This window comes from Manis javanica, chromosome 3 (assembly GCF_040802235.1).
Source record: "Manis javanica isolate MJ-LG chromosome 3, MJ_LKY, whole genome shotgun sequence".
Lineage (NCBI taxonomy): Eukaryota > Metazoa > Chordata > Mammalia > Pholidota > Manidae > Manis > Manis javanica.
This window is the reverse complement of record NC_133158.1, coordinates 16,449,991-16,465,946: the sequence shown is the minus strand read 5'-3', so window position 1 is coordinate 16,465,946 and position 15,956 is coordinate 16,449,991. Positions and strand designations below refer to the sequence as shown.

At 39.2% G+C, this 15,956-nt stretch overlaps 1 protein-coding gene across 5 annotated transcripts in view; it reads left to right on the top strand.

Moving 5' to 3' along the window:
* FRMD4B (FERM domain containing 4B) overlaps positions 1 to 15,956 on the top strand; it is a 294,561-nt gene that overhangs the window by 200,796 nt on the left and 77,809 nt on the right. For all 5 annotated transcript variants that reach the window (XM_017669988.3, XM_073230889.1, XM_073230891.1 and 2 more), the window contains one exon: positions 3,688 to 3,772. In XM_017669988.3, the coding sequence (XP_017525477.3) occupies positions 3,688 to 3,772 (85 nt within the window). The remainder of the gene's footprint in view (positions 1 to 3,687; positions 3,773 to 15,956) is intronic.

Below are 15,956 nucleotides of genomic sequence, written 5' to 3'. Positions count from 1 at the left end.
CTTTGACTCATGGCTCCACCACTTCTATGTGTATGGCTTCAGGAAGGTGATGACATGTCTGTATCTCAGTTTTCTCATCTGTAAAGTGGGGCCATAATTTGCCACCTATGGCATCTGACTGTAATGAAGTTTAAATGAAATGGTGCATGTACAGCCCTTTGTATAGTCCCCAGCACATAAGAACCCCCATTAATTTGAAGTCTTTGGTTGTGGCTAACTAATGAAATTGAAGGAAACTGAACTAACAAGACCTTAGAAAAGACAGGAATCTAGGCTTGTGTAGGCATCTAGGGAGCAGAAGCCAGTGGATAGTTTCATCAGGGTACAGCTGGCAGAACAAATAGGCTTCAGGTATCCTTGATCTTTGGGTCATTGTAATCACATTTATATTACAGGGTGAAAGAATCTCACTAGTCTAGCTTGGGTCACATGCTGACATGTTGGAGGAAGAGCTGGAGTGAGCAGAGTAATGTGCTCTGCTGTTTCACGTGCCGCCAGCAACCCTTAAGGTTTGCATGTGTGACTCCTGCTGTAGACCATTGCAGCATTATTTATTTTTTTACATAAGCACAGAATTTAAATAAAAATCTAGAGACAACAGGAAAATTTGAATTAGAGCTGGATTTTAGCTATTAAAGAATTATGAAATATTAAGGAATTATTGTGTTAGTGTGAAAAGTTATTGAGATTATGCTTTTTAAAATACTGTCCTCTGTTAGAAGTATATAATGACATAATTAAAAGTAAAAAAAAAAAAAAAGAATCACCAAATTTTGGCATAGGAAACAGACCCTGTGTTCTATTTATCTGATGAGGGACTCCTACAGGGCAGGGAGATCACTTTCTTTGGAAAGCCTTCCCCTTCTGAAACTACCGCAGCTTTTTAAAAGGTGTTTCATGGTTAATACAGAATCTACTGGTTCTGGTTCTGCTTTTTAAGCAATAGAGAACAATGTACTTGTATATATGTTAACACAGATACTATTGCACTAGTCTTGTTCCTCAGCCTATCTTTTCATGGGATTGAACAGCACCCAATAACTGAGGAGTCTGCTTCCCGCAGAAGTGCTGGCTCAGTGAGCAAGAGGCAGCCCAGGAAAAGGTTCTGCTTAAGAGCTTTGTCTGTAGAGTCAAAGGGACCCCAATCCTGACCTCGCCCTGCTGTGCAGGCTGATCTCAGAAACGGCTTCTGCATCTGTGAAATGGAAGCAGTGATAGGTATCTCCCATCCAGCGTTGTGAGAATTCAGTGAAACAGTGCATGGTGAGCCCTAGGCACATGGTCTGGCCAGTAAGTAAGAGCCCAGGAAACAGGAGCTGCTCCTCAGGATATGTTAGTTGACAGAGATAAAAATACACGGAAGAGCGAAGAAAGCAGGGAACCACTACCACCGCCTGGTTGACCTGGAACGTCCTTCAGGATGCAGACTCCTCCTTGCTTTGTGCTCACCATTCCAACAACTCACGACTGCTTCTGCTCCATCAGCTCCAGATACTGATTCTTGCTCTTTCTCGGCCTCATGGCTGCGGCTTAGTACCTCTTCCGGCCTCAGCTGTTTCCCTCTTGACTGCTTTCTCTATCTCCTGGTCTGAGAGGTCATGTGTGGTTGGTCTGTCCATTGCTCATCCCTTGTAAGCTCTCGTGGGTGAGCCGTCTTCCCAGGCCAGCTTACTCACTGGCTGCCTTTGAGCCACGGGACCATCCTTGGTGTGTTCAGCAGTGGCCGGAGTCAGAGAAACTAAATTAGCATGGGAGACTATCCAGATCATAATGAACTATGTCTCGTTGGAAGCCAAATAACGAATGTTTATCCATCACCCAAAAGAGATGCCGTTTACCTGCAATATTTTCCCCACCTGGATTTCTTTATACCCCACAGAATCTTGATTTTTCCCTGGCTTTCAGGTATAGTTTAAATCCCATCATGTCCTTTTAAGGACATTGTGTTAAGCCTTTAACATAATGCAGGATTTACTGAGCCACAATAGTTAGAAATTCTAGAACCCCTACCTATACCAGGCTCTGTATTGAGTACTTTATAAATGATTTATCTCATTTAAATGTGTAACTGCCCTCCAAGGTGAGCATAATTATGTCCACTTTATGCACAAGGGATCTTAGACTACAAGCTTAAGTCACTTCCCCCAGGCCATGTAGCATTACATTCCAGAAAGTATATTTTTATTAATAATTGCTAATATTTATTGAATGTTTTACACATACCTCATTTAATCCTTCTAAAACCCTATGAGATAAATGCAGTCATGACACCCATTTTAGAAAAGACAAAAAGAAGCTGACTAACTTGCCCAAGGCCACACAGCCAGTAAGGATGGAGGTGGGATTCCATATTCTAGATCTTTCTAATTCCAAAACCTATTTCCCCCACACCTCCTCATTTCCCTCCCTGCCTCAGTACTTAACTTTGTATTCTCACAAACCTAATGCTAATCAGTCTTCATTAATCTCACCTATTAAGTGAGATAAAAGCCTTGTAAGTAAAAATAAAAAGAATTTATTCTCTTTGTGAAATTTCCCTTGATGATTCAACATTCAAGGTGAAACTTTTCAAATGATTTTACCATCTCAGTGATAAACTGTTTCTTGGCCTTTTTCAGTTTTGTTTTGTTTTGTTTTTCCTTTTTTTCTTTTTTTCATTTATCAAGTGTTTTGTCATTGCCAAAGGGCAGGGGGAGAAGAAAGGGCAAATGCCCAAAGCCTGACTGCAGAGCTAAGGACTGGGTCACCCTGTTGCGTTAGCCATGGTTTATCTTGACTATCAACAGTTTGAGAACAATTTCTCTCCAGGAACTGCACTGTGAGCTGTCTTGGGACATTATGCATCTTCATGCATTATTCATTAAGCAAGGCTCCAACACTTGAGAAAAACTTGGGGGCCGCAGCTGCCCACTACCTACTGCAGAGTACCGGCTGTCCCCAGCCAGCTTCATCATTACAGGACTTTGAAAACAAGTTGTGCAGGGCTCCGGTGCCCTCTCCCTGTCTGGGGCTGTTTCAGAGCCCTCCTAAGACAGGGACCTGCAATTTGTGGCCTCACAGATGGAGCAAGCGAAGGCGGAGAAGAGGGGTGACTGAGACCCAGAATACTATGATTTGCATGAGAAAAGACCAAGATTAACTGCTGCTGAGGGCTTGGCTTCTGGCCAAGGGAAAGCCCAGGGCCGGGAAGATGAGAGGAAATGAGGGAGGGTGTGAGTGAAACTCGCCTGGCGGACGGGGGCGAGGCAGACATCGGGTCCTCACACCCACCCCAAGTCTGAAAACCACTGAGCCACAAACAGGCCTGAGGGTTCAGTTTCATAGTGCTTACTCAGCTGGCTTCTGTTCCAAACGCCCAGAGCTCACCTGGGCTTTGTTTTGAAGCTGTCTGAGGTATTATGAGCTCCTGAATGTGTGTCAGAAAATGGAGAACACTTGTGCCTCCCATTGCAGTTGGGATTTCTTTTTAACTCATCTTCTTTTGAGAGATTGTATCTGCATATATGTGTATATATGCACATGTAGGTGCATACATACAAACGCTGCAGATTTCTCTTAAAGGCCAAAAACAGCACAACCGTCCCCTAATTCCTCAAAATGCTGCTTTTGGGGAAACTGAATGAGGAAATGAAATCATGCTGAGAAAAAGAGAAAACTGAAGAAACAAACTTCTCTACTGTTTTTCAGGTTTTACATTGAGAGCATATCATTTCTGAAGGATAAAACCACCGTGGAGCTGTTTTTCCTGAATGCAAAGTCCTGCGTGCACAAGGTAAGGTGCTGAGTTCGTTATGTTTGGTGAGTGACACCAGACAGGCTGCAGTTCCAGGGGGGAATGGTGTGTGTCTTTTCATGCTCAAACAAAGAAAAATGTTCATCATCTTTTCCATTGATATTTCCTACCCCACCAAAAAAAAGAGAGAGAGAGAAAGGGATAAGCTCTTCTCAAATTCTGAGTGGGGAAGACAGCCATCTGCAGAGGACTCATGCTCACACAGTCAGCACTCCTTTAAATGAAGCTAATATTCCACAAGGTGTGACCCAGAAAGACACAAAGATGGGTCAATAGGATTGTGATCAAAAGCTCACAAAAGGCCAGAAGTCATTTTCAGCAGTCTTCCCTACCCTTATCATAATTCATAATCAATATTGTTTAGGGGCCTCTGCTCAGACACACATGCTTTAAAGCCGTGTCTCAGTTATTTGTGGCGAGGAGCCAATCTTTTTGTTGTTTCCCATTTGTACCCAATCTGTGGAAGGCACGTTGCTTTTGTAGAATTCAATGAATATGATTTGCTAGAAAAATGATCCCATGCTTAGATGTTGCAGTCATGTCATTAGGCCATAAAATTTTAAACACTTTCAGTTTTCATCTTAGCTCTTTGCAGACTAGCATTGCTTTAAACGCCTCCACAAACCACGTGCTAGGCAAGGGCACAGGGGTCTGTGGCCAGGAAATGTACTCAGTCTTCAAGATCTCAGGTGCCATGGTCTGCTTCTGTTACCAGAGACAGGGCCTTGGTCTGCTTGTGAGGAAGAGTTTGGGAATGGACGCAGGAAAGCTGTTAAGGATTAAGAGTTTACTTGGAGATTTAGAGTTCAGGAAGAGACAAGAGTACGCGCCCAGTATGTGGGGTGCAGGCAGATCCAGAGGAGGTTGTGCTGAGAGAACAAAAGAAGGCTTTTATTTTTATAAGATTAGGTTGCAAAGGGAACAGGTGGAGTCCTGTTGGAGCTGGGGCTTGCTCCACCCTCAGATCCGGCACAGGGCTTTTTGACTATATTGGGTCCCCACTGAACTGTCATGGCATGTGGAGATGGGATTTTCACGATGCTAATGACAGAGGGGCATGATTTTTACTGTGTTACGTAAGGATTTTGGGGTGAAGTTTGGGTCAGTTTCCCCTCCATGTTGGAACTAGCCAATTTTGGCCAGTCTGTTATCTATATTCTCACTGCGCATCCTTCAGTAACAGCTTACACAGAATTTGTAGAATATAAGCAAACATCTAGCTGAACGTAAACACTAGCCGAAGTCGCCCTCCTCCTCCCCTGCTCATGTCGGGCTATCTGCCTATATAACACTCCCAGATTCAGTGGGAGCTCTTTTCCCCACGTACATCACCCTAAGTCTGAGGAGTAGCCAGGATAGACCTGGCCTAAAAAGACAAGGAGATTATTGCAGCTACATTGGTACTCTTTCCTTAGGCCCCCCAAATATTAGGGGTGGCCCACTGAGCAATCACAGCTTTTGGTTTCAGAATCAGCAATGGCAATGTTATTGTCAGGATTTTGTAAACAGCTTTACTGAGATATGATTGACTTACCTATTTAACATATACAATTTTACATGTTTTAACATACATAATAGCCGTGAAATGATCACCATAATCAGGATAGGAAATATACCCAGAAACCACATATCTGCTTTTTCTCACAATAGTTTACTTTACATTTTCTAGAGTTTTATAGCAATGGAATCATATAGTCAATAATCTTCTTACCTTTTTCTGTGAGTATAGTTATATTGAAATTCATGTAGTTGCATGTATCAGTAATTCATTCTTTTTTCTTGCTGAATAGTATTCCAATGATGGCTATACCTTAATCTGTTATCCATTCACCTGTGAGGGTTTTCTTCCCATTTTTTCCCCCAGATTTACTGGGATATAGTTGACATATAAGATTATGTAAGTTTAAGGTGTATGACATGATGATTTGATACACATATATTTTGCAAAATTATCTGTTCATTTGTTGATATACATTTGGATTGTATAGTTTGGGAACTATTCCAAATAAAATGGCAGTGGACATCCATGTACAAAAGGCATTGTATGCACATATGCTTTCTTTTTTCTTGGGTAAATACCTAGGAGCAGAATGGCTAGATCAGGGTGGGTATGTTTAAAGCAGTACCAAACTGTTCTCCAAAGTGGTTTGTGCATTTATATTCCCACAAATAGTTTTTGAGCGTTCTAGTTCCTTGGTATCCTTGCCAACACTTGACATGGTAGTCTTTTCATTTTAGCCATTCTGATGGGTAAGTGATGGTATCACATAATGGTTTTAATTTGTATTTCCTTGATGACATATAATATTGAGCATTTCTCATATGCTTATGACCAATGATACATCTTCTTCATGTTTGATTCGTTTGCCCAGGTTCTTTGGGATTTTACTTTTCTTAGTACTGAATTTTCAGAATACACATGCTTAAGATATAAGAACCTTATCAGTGGAAGTTTTGGACCCCATTCCAGTGTGTGGAGGTTTTCTCACAACAGCAAGCAGTTTTCAGACGCCAGCTAGATGTGCTACAATTTAACTCAGTTCTGACACTATCTACAAGGAGGTAGCATCAGATTCTACAAGTTAAAAGCTCAGCCTTACAAGATTGCTCCTCTTCCCTCTTCAGGTACCAACTCAACTCCAGGTTATCAGCTGTGCTTCTGACCCACCAGATATAATCGGAGGGGCCCAAGACTTCCTCCTCGGTTCTATTAATTTGCTGGATCGGCTCATGCAATTCAGAGAAAAATTTTATTTACCAGCTCATTGGTTTATTATAAAAGGATATAACTCCAAAACAGCCAGATGAAAAAGATGCATAGGGCAAGGTATGGGGTAAGGGTGTGGACCTTCCATGCCCTCTCCCAGTCTCCATGGTTCTCCACCCCAGGAGTTCTCCAAACCCCATCCTTTGGGTTTTTATGGAGGCTTCATTACATAGGTATGATTAATTAAACATTGACCAATGGTGATTGAACTCAGTCTCCAGCCCCTAGTTCCTCCAATTCCAGGGAGGGAAAGTGGGGACTGAAAGTTCCAACCCTCTAAACACGTGGTTAGCTCTCCTGGCAAACAGCCCCCCATCCTTAGCTGTGGTCCAAAAGTCACCTTTTAACATAAAAAAGGGACGCCTTTGTTGCTCTCATCACAGGAAATTCCAAGGGTTTTAGAACCTGTGCCAGAAACTGTGTGAAGACCAAATGTAACTATTTCTTAGCATAAATCCCAAATTACAATCAGTTATATGAATTGCAAATATTTTCTCCTAGTCTCTACCTTGCTTTTCATTCTCTTAATAATGTCTTTCAAAGACTAGAAGGTTTTTATTTTGATGAAGTCCATTTTATCAATTTCTTTTCTTTTATGGGTTGTGCTTTTTGATATTGTATCTCATTAACTTTGCCTAACCCAAGGTCACAAAGATTTTCTCCTGTATTTCCTTTAGAAGTTTTAGAGTTTTAAGTTTTACACTTAGGTCTATGATCCATTTAGAGTTAATTTTTATGTATGGCACAAAGGATTGTTAAAAAAATAGATACAGGCCCAATGTGGTATCACTTCCACTAAACCAAATCACCAAACTGGGGCTAATACCTAAACTGAGTTAGTTTCGACCTCCCCAAGAAATGTAGTCAGTCAGGAATTTTCTGTTCAGCATTATCGATAAGATAATCTATCACTTGAGTCTCTCTATCTTCTCTAAAAGAAGGTGAGGTGATCTATTTAAGACCCTCTGGTCTTCCTCCTAAGAGAAAATGACCTTGCCTGAAACAATCCCTTCTTTTCTTTTGCTACTAAATCCCTCCCCTGACCCTCCTGTCTACAGAAACCTTCCATTTTTTACAATTACTTGGAGCATCTCTCTACTTGCTTGAGGGAATGCTGCCTGATTCATGAATCACTTAATAAAGCCAATTAGATCTTCATATTTACTTGGATGAACTTCGTTTTTTAACAGTATGGATTGAAGTTCTTTATGTTGGCATAGGGTATTTAATTACTCCAGCACCATTTGTTGAAAATACTGCCATTTCTGCACTGCATTGCCTTTTACAAAAATCAGTTGTCCATACATGTGTGGGGTTATTTCTGGACACTCTATTCTGTTCCATTGATCTATTTGTGAACCTTTATGCCAGAAACATACTGTTTTGATTACCGCAGCTTATAATGTGCCTTGAAATCAGAACAAACTCCCAACTATGTCCTTTTTCGAAGTTGCTTTATTTATTCCAAGTTTCTGCATTTCCATATGAATTTTAGTATCAACTTGTCAATTTCTACAAAAAAAGAAAAAAAACTCTGCCAAAACTTTGCTTAGGATTGCACCGAATTCGTATACCAATGTGGGAAGAATTGGCAGTTTAGCAATACTGAGTCATGGGACTCATGAGCAGGCCAATGTCTCCCTTTATTTAGACCATCTTTAATTTCTCTCAACAGTGTCTTGTTTTCAGTGGGCATTTCCTTGGTCAGATATGTCTCTAAGTCTTTCATAACATCTGATACAATTTTACATAGTATCTTTTATTTCGATTTCTGAATGTTCATTACTAGTATTTAGAAATACAATTGATTTTTTTGTGTATTGATCTTGAATCCTTGATAAACGCACTTATTTCTGGCAGGTTTTTTATAGATTCCATCAAGTTTTTGTTATAGATGACCATTATCTGCCAAAAAAGGTAGTTTTACTTCTTCTTCTCCAATCTACATGCCTTTTTATTAGTTGCCAAATTTATGGACACAGTGCCCATAATATTTCCTTATTATCCTTCTAACATGTTGCAGTCTGAGTAATATTCCCTCTTTTGCTCCTGATATTAGTAATTGGTGTTTTCTTCCTTTTTTTCCCAATTAGTCTGGCTAGAAGCTTATCATTACTAAGGTTCTCAGGGAACTGGCTTTTTGTTTCATTTTCTTTGTTGCTTTTCTTTTTTCAATTCCATGGATTTTTTTCTATGATCTTTATTATCTTTACCTTTTATCTTTAATTTTTCCTTTCTTCATGTTCCTTTGGGTTTAATTTGCTCTTCTTACTCTAGTGTCTTAAGATAAAAGCTAAGATCATTGATTAAAGATTTTTATTTTCTGATACAGGCATTTAGTACTATAAAATTTCCCTCTAGGTACTGATTTTGTAGTATCCCACAAATTCTGATATATTGTGTTTTCATTTTCATTTACTTCAAATATTTTCAAATTCCCTTTTCGCACATCTTAGTTGGTTCATTATTATTCAGAAGAGTACAGTTTCGTTTCCAAATATTTGGGAATTTTTAGAGATCTTTCTATTATTTATTTCTAAATTAATCCCAATGTGGTCAGAGAACACACTTTGTATGAATTAGATCCTTTTAAACTTATGGTTAATTTATGGCCCAAAATATGCTCCATCTTGGTAAATGGTCCCTGTACACTTGGGAAGAATGTATATTCTGCAGTCATTGGGTGGAATGTTCTATAAATGTTGATTAGGTCAACTTGGTTGATAGTATTGTTCAAGTTTACTACATCTTACTGATTACCTACTTCTTGTATCATTTATTGACGGGGTACTGAAACTCTAGCTATCATTGTGGATTTTACTATTTCTCTTTGCAGTTCTGTCTTTGTTTCATCTTTCAAAGTTGTTATTAGGGCATAAACATTTAGAATTGCAATGTCCTCTTATCATTATAAAATGATCCACTTTATCCTGGTAATATTTTTTTTCTGAAGTCTGCTTTGTTTGATATTAATATAACCATTCCAAGTTTCTTTTGACTAGACTTAGCATGAATCTTTTTCCATCCTTTTAATTTTAAACTCTTTGTGTCTGTATACTTAAAATGTATTTCTTAATTTCTTATAGACAACCTATAGTTGCATCTTGTTTTTTTTTTTCCATTTTGGGAATCTCTGTGTTTTAATTGGTTGTGTGCACCATTACATTTAATGTGATTATTGATGTGGTTAAGTTTAAGTCTATCCTATCTTGGTATTTGTTTCCTATTTGTCCCACCTAGTCTTTGTTCCTTTTCACTGCCTTCTTTTGGATATATTGAGTTATTTTATGATTCCATTTTATCTCCTTTGTTGGATTTTTAGCGATAACTCTTTGGTTATTTCCCCAGTTGCTTCAGGGTTTATACTATACATCTTTAACTTACCATATCTGCCTTCAAGTGATATTATACCATTTCATGTGTAGTATAGAACTTTACAATAGTACATTTCTTTTTTATTTTTATTAAGGTATCATTAATATACAATCTTATAAAGGTTTCACATGAGCAGCATTGTGGTTACAATATTCACCCATATTATCAAGTCCCCCCTCCCATTGCGGTCACTGTCCATCAGCATAGAAAGATGCTATAAAGTCACTACTTAAATAGCATATTTCTGTGTCTCTTGTCTCAGCCATTTTGCTACTGGTGTCCTTCATTTTACTTTTAGATATGTTATAGATAGGCACAATATTGTTACAGTTTTTTGTGTAAACATTTGATTATCTCTGGCTGCTTTTAAGATTTTCTCTTCATCATTGCTTTTGATTATGAAGTGTTTTGGTATAACTTTCTTCATGTTTCTTGGGGTTGGTGCTTATTGAACATCTTGGACTTGTGCTTTTACAGTTTTCATCGAACTTAGAAATCTCTCAGGCATATTTTCTTCAAATACTTTTTTCTGTTCCCACCCATGCGTCCTTTGCAAACTCCAGTTACACACGTACCAGACCACCTGAAGTTATCCCACAGCTCAGTGATGCTCTTTTCATCTTATTTAATTATTTCTTCTGTGTTTTATTTTGGATAGTTTCTATTGCTGTCTTCAATTGCATTCATCTTTTTTTTTTTTTTTGCAATCTAGTCTGCTGTTTATCTCATCCAATATTTTGGAGTTTTTATCTTTAGAAGTTTAATTTCATCATTTTTATATCTTGCATTTAACTACTTAACATTTTGAACATATGAGATATAGTTATAATACTCTTTTAATGTCCTTATCTGCTCTCTTGAACATCTGTCTGTTCTGTGTGTCATTTCTGGGTGGTTTTTGACTATCTGATTTTTCACCTTATTATGGGTCATGTTTTTCTCCATATTTGCATGTCTGATCATATTTGATTGGATGCTGGACAATGTTTAATTTCTTTTTGGGTGCTGCATATTTTTTCCTACAAATATTCTTGACATTTGCTTTGGAATATAGTTCAGTTTACTTGGATGCAGTTTGATATTTTTCAGGTCTTGCTTTGATACTGTGGCCCAGAGCCGTGCTCAGTCTAAAGTTCATTATTCCCCATTACTGAGGCAAGATCTTCCTAAGTACTCAGTGCCCCATGACTTATGAGTTTTTCAGTCTGGCTGGTGGGAACAGGCACTGTTTCCAGCCCTGTGTGAGGACAAGGTACTCTTCCCTTTCATCCTTTCAGATAGCTCTTTCCTCAACTGTGGGCAGTCTCCTTCCATGCATACAGTGACCAGTACCTGCTAAATACTCGAAAAAGACTTCCTGCATATGTTCAGGGTTCTCTCTGTGCAGAGCTCATTCCGCTGGACTCTGTCTTGCAAATTCAATCATTTTGGTCTCTCCAGTCTTACAGCTCCATCTCCTGAACTCAGAGAGTCCACCAACTCCATCTGTCTTTCCCTTTCGCAGCCTGTAAACCTTCTCATGGCAGTAAGTAGGGGCAGTCACGAGGTTTGTATGGTTCAGGGTTCCCTGACCTTTTTACCTGATGCTCAGTGCTTTGAAAACTGTTATTTCATATTTATTGTCTGTTTTATTTTATCTTGGTTTTTTTTCAGGTGGGTACATCAGGATATATTCAGGTATATCCCATCCCTGTTACTCTATCATGGCCAGAAGCAAAAGTATTCAAAACAGTTTTGGCTAATTCTATGGGAAAAGTTAAATGTCTCCAGCACTGAAGGCCTTAGTATAACCTCTCTTTGTTGAGACGTGGGCTTCCTTAAGAACTCCGAGGGTTGACTGAAAAGTAGACAGACATCTCTATGGCAAATGCAGCATTTACTGAGTCAGGAAAACATTTCATAAAGCACAGCTGGTCATTCTCTCCTTTGTGGAGAAATACAATTACCCCTTGTGATATTTCTCACTGCTTGACTGGCTGTGGTCCAGGGATATAGTCCTCTTGATTGCTTGTTTTCTCTGTAGCTTATGCAAGGAAAGATAGTGGTATTTCCCACAGCTTTGTATACTAAATTCATTACTTCTTGAGAAAGTACTGAAAAGCAGAATTCTTTTAAAATCTACTCCCATCTTATGAATGTCAGTTCCTGGGAGCTCCTTTCTAAATAGGAGTGTTGAATTTAGAACTTTTACAGAAAAAAATATTGTAAAATACTATAACCTGTCACTTTTATTAGAGTAATTTTTTTAATTCAGTTGTAGGAATTTTGAGTTGAATATTTTCTGTTTAAGTAACATGCAGAAAGCTAATACTAAATAATTCCAAGAGATGTTACAGGATCCAGTAAATGATAAGAGAATCAGCTATTTGGTAAAGCATCTTTCAAGTAATTTCTTAAAATATGTGATAATTTAAGAACATTCCACATAAGGATTATGATCGAATCATGGCCACAGGAGTAAATAAGTTTTATGAGTACATAGTCTCAGCTATAGAACACACAAAGGTGGATTATTAATTAATTGGTGGAAGTCAGTCACTGATGGTGGTAGCTGCTGTGAATTCAGGGCTCAGTGCTAAATCTGAGATTAAATGGGGTTCCCTTCCACACTGTACAGGGGACATTCTTCCCACCAGTCATGTGTTCAGGACCTCTTATCATCCGCTACACACACTACTTCCTCCCTGCCAGACGGCTTTCCCCTACTGCCAGTTCTTTCCTTCCACAAAGGACAGAAACATCTAGGCAGGAAGAAAGAGCTCTTATTTGCAAATACTGACAAAGCCACAGTATCCTTTTGCATGCTGGGTTAGTAAGAAATATGACTTGACATAAGGTTTAATACAGTTGCTGAAGCTCTGTGTAGCTGTGCAAATATGGATTTACATTAAGAAACTTCAGCCATATGGGTATGTCATCTGACACACTGGGTGATTCCCAGTAGTTTTGTAAATATCATTGCTCATACTGCATAGTGAATAAGCCATTGGGTGGCTTTGTGTTAAAGAAATACTGTGCCTCATTTCAGAATTTGGGTATCCTGGATAGTCTGAAGAGATTTTCACTTTTGTTTACTCCAAAACAAAATGCCATGTACACAGTGTGGTACAAATTGGGCATTCAATGGATTGTTGACTAAGTCAGTAAATAAATAGGTGTTGTTGATGATCAATCCTTGTTTCCCAGAAGTCAACAGATAAACAAAAACAACTTATCTGATATATAATTTGACCAGTATTGAGTATGAAATGTATCTAAATGTACTGAGAAATTAAACATCTAAAATGCTCCAAAATTCATTTTTCAGGTATTATTGAATAACACTTAGCAATGCTATAGTAACTCTACAATTTTCACCAAGAATGAGTGAAAATGATTCTGTAAAAATAAAATTTAATGTACAGTCAAATGTATTTCTTTAAGTCACAGCCCATTGGATTTTTTTTCTCTAGTCACTGTAGATTTGAATAAAGGTCAATAATAGTCTTACAGAAAACTAGCTCTGGTTGACTTCAGTTATGAAGCCATTGGTCTATAGGCCAAGTTCAACCATGGCTAGAGCTAAATACCTATAAGAGTATTTATTCAGCATTATTTATTGGGTCCCTGCTACCAGCCAGTACTGTTTGAGGCTGTCTATAATTGGAAATGCTATGAGGATTTCTTGATTTTTCCTCTGTTTTCTTAAATCCCAATTTAAACATCAGTGAAAATGAAATTTTCTCTGAAAAAAAATCTACCTTAGCAGTAGTTATAACAAAACCTGGCTTAATGTATACCTGTCCTTATAAGCAATCCAAGTGATAAGGTGAATTAATATTCCATCTGCCATGACCTGCTGCAATTTGCAATATGAGAAAATACATTAAAAATCATTCTGTGTTTCGATCTTGACAAGGAAGTGTAATTCTGAGGAAGGGTCTCAGGGCTAGGGCTACCTCTGAAGCATGCCAGCTGTGTGGTCTAACAGCACTCCGCCTTGCTGAGCCCCGTTTCCCATCTCAGAATGATGGGTGTGATTGGGGTACATTTCTCACTGTGTGGCTGTAACTGCTTTTATCAGATTTGCAACAAAAGTCCATTTTTAACGAGTAAGCTCTTGCCTGTTTGCCCCTCTCCAGACCACAGAATCATAATTGAGGAGGGCGCTGGAAATCAGCCTTTTCAACAAGGTTCTCAGTTGAGTGTCCTGAACACTTCAGCTGAAGAACCACTGGGTTTTCTGTGAGTTAACCATGCAAATGTTTACAAATGGGCTACACCTCACTTGGAGAATTATGAATCAAGGTCCAGATACAAAAGCCCTTTCATTTCTCCTCCCCCTCTTTACTGGAAGTTAGAAAAGAAAAAAGCATTTCACCTTAAGAGCAGAGAGCAAAGGAAGATCTGAAATCCATTTCCAGCTCTGAGACTAATGGGAAGGAAAGAATTGTCCGAAGAGTCTTTTCTGTGTAGTTATTGTGTGCTTGTACGATGCTAAGTGGTACACATTAAGTTACCTTTGGTCCTCACTGTAACAACGAGGCAGGAAACCTATTATTCCCTTTCACAAATAAAAAAACTGCTGTACAGAGAGGTTAAGCAGTTTGCTTAATGCCACAGAGCTAGTAGGTGGGAAAAGTGTCGTATTGGCAAATTACACCAGCAGGAGACCCTGGCCATTAAAAGCACCTCTGGTTTGTCCTATCTTCCTTTTAGTGACTGCTCCAGGAAAATAAACATGACCTCAGTAACTTAGAACTCAGGGGCTGTTATTATGATCAGTCGGGTCATATCAACTAATGAGTATCAAATATATAAAATTAGCCTGGCACTTACTGTGTGTATTCATTCATTTAATTCTCTCACCTATTAGCTAAGTTGTATTATTGTCCCGCATTTTACAGATGAGAATACGGAGGTACACAGGTTAAGTAATATCCACAAGGTCACATAGGTAATAAGTGGAAGAGCCAAGATTCATCCCAGGCAGTATGATGCCAGCATCCATGAGTTCCCCCACAAGTACTGCCTCTCAGTGGATGAGGGTTGTCTCTCCCTCCTCCCCATGGGGGAGGCCTATCTGTGACATCCTGAGTATTAAGTATAAGTTAATCCTAAGAATAAGTTCTCTTACTCGGAACATTGTTGTACATGGTGCTGCTTAGCACATGGTGGTTAATAGGTGCTTCCAGACATTAGGGGCCACAGGCTGGGCTGGAGGACAAAAAAATGACATTTCAGAAATGCATAAGCACTTATGTTGGAACAGAACCTACCAGAAATTTAGAAACTACCCATACACATTAAGAGTTCCCCAGGAGAGCACTGTTCTCCGAGTTGTCATTCAAGTGAGGGCTCTTGAACCCCTTTGGCTTCCTTGGTGAGAATGCAGAGGGGCACACCGTGCCTTCGCAGAACAACCACTGTGCCAGGTCGTGATGATTTGGAAAGGCCGGAACTGACACCGGGGAGCCCAGAAGCACGCAGTGCATAGGGGATGGCCCACCTGGGACACCCTGTGGCCTGCTAGCCGAGGACTAAAGGCCTGGAACAGACTGTAGGTTTGGCTCCAGTTGTCATTTTTGGAGGCCTTTTTGACCTTATATGTGACTTCAGTAATCATTCAACGTTTGTTACCACTACCCCTTTTTTCATATCAGTGATTTGAAGACATGCTTGCAAAATTAAAATAGTATTGGTCACCTTGTCTTCTTTGGTGAGTATAAAATTATAATAATGCAAAGGCAGAAAATGTGATAAAGCGAGTGGAGTCTAAGAGGTACTATGTGGTAGGGACCATGCTCGGGGCCTGGGAGCAGGAGGAGGGTGGCAGCTCGCCTTCCCTGAAAGCTCACCAAGCAGCAGGCACTGATCTTTTCCATGTAATTAACTCATTTAGTTTTCACAAAAACCAATACTGTTAGTTACGATTACTTGACCAAATGAGGAAATGGAAACATAAATATGTTAAATAATTTGGCCATGGTTAAACAATTCATTAGTAGTGCAGTAATCACTAGGCAGCCTGAGTCCAGAAAT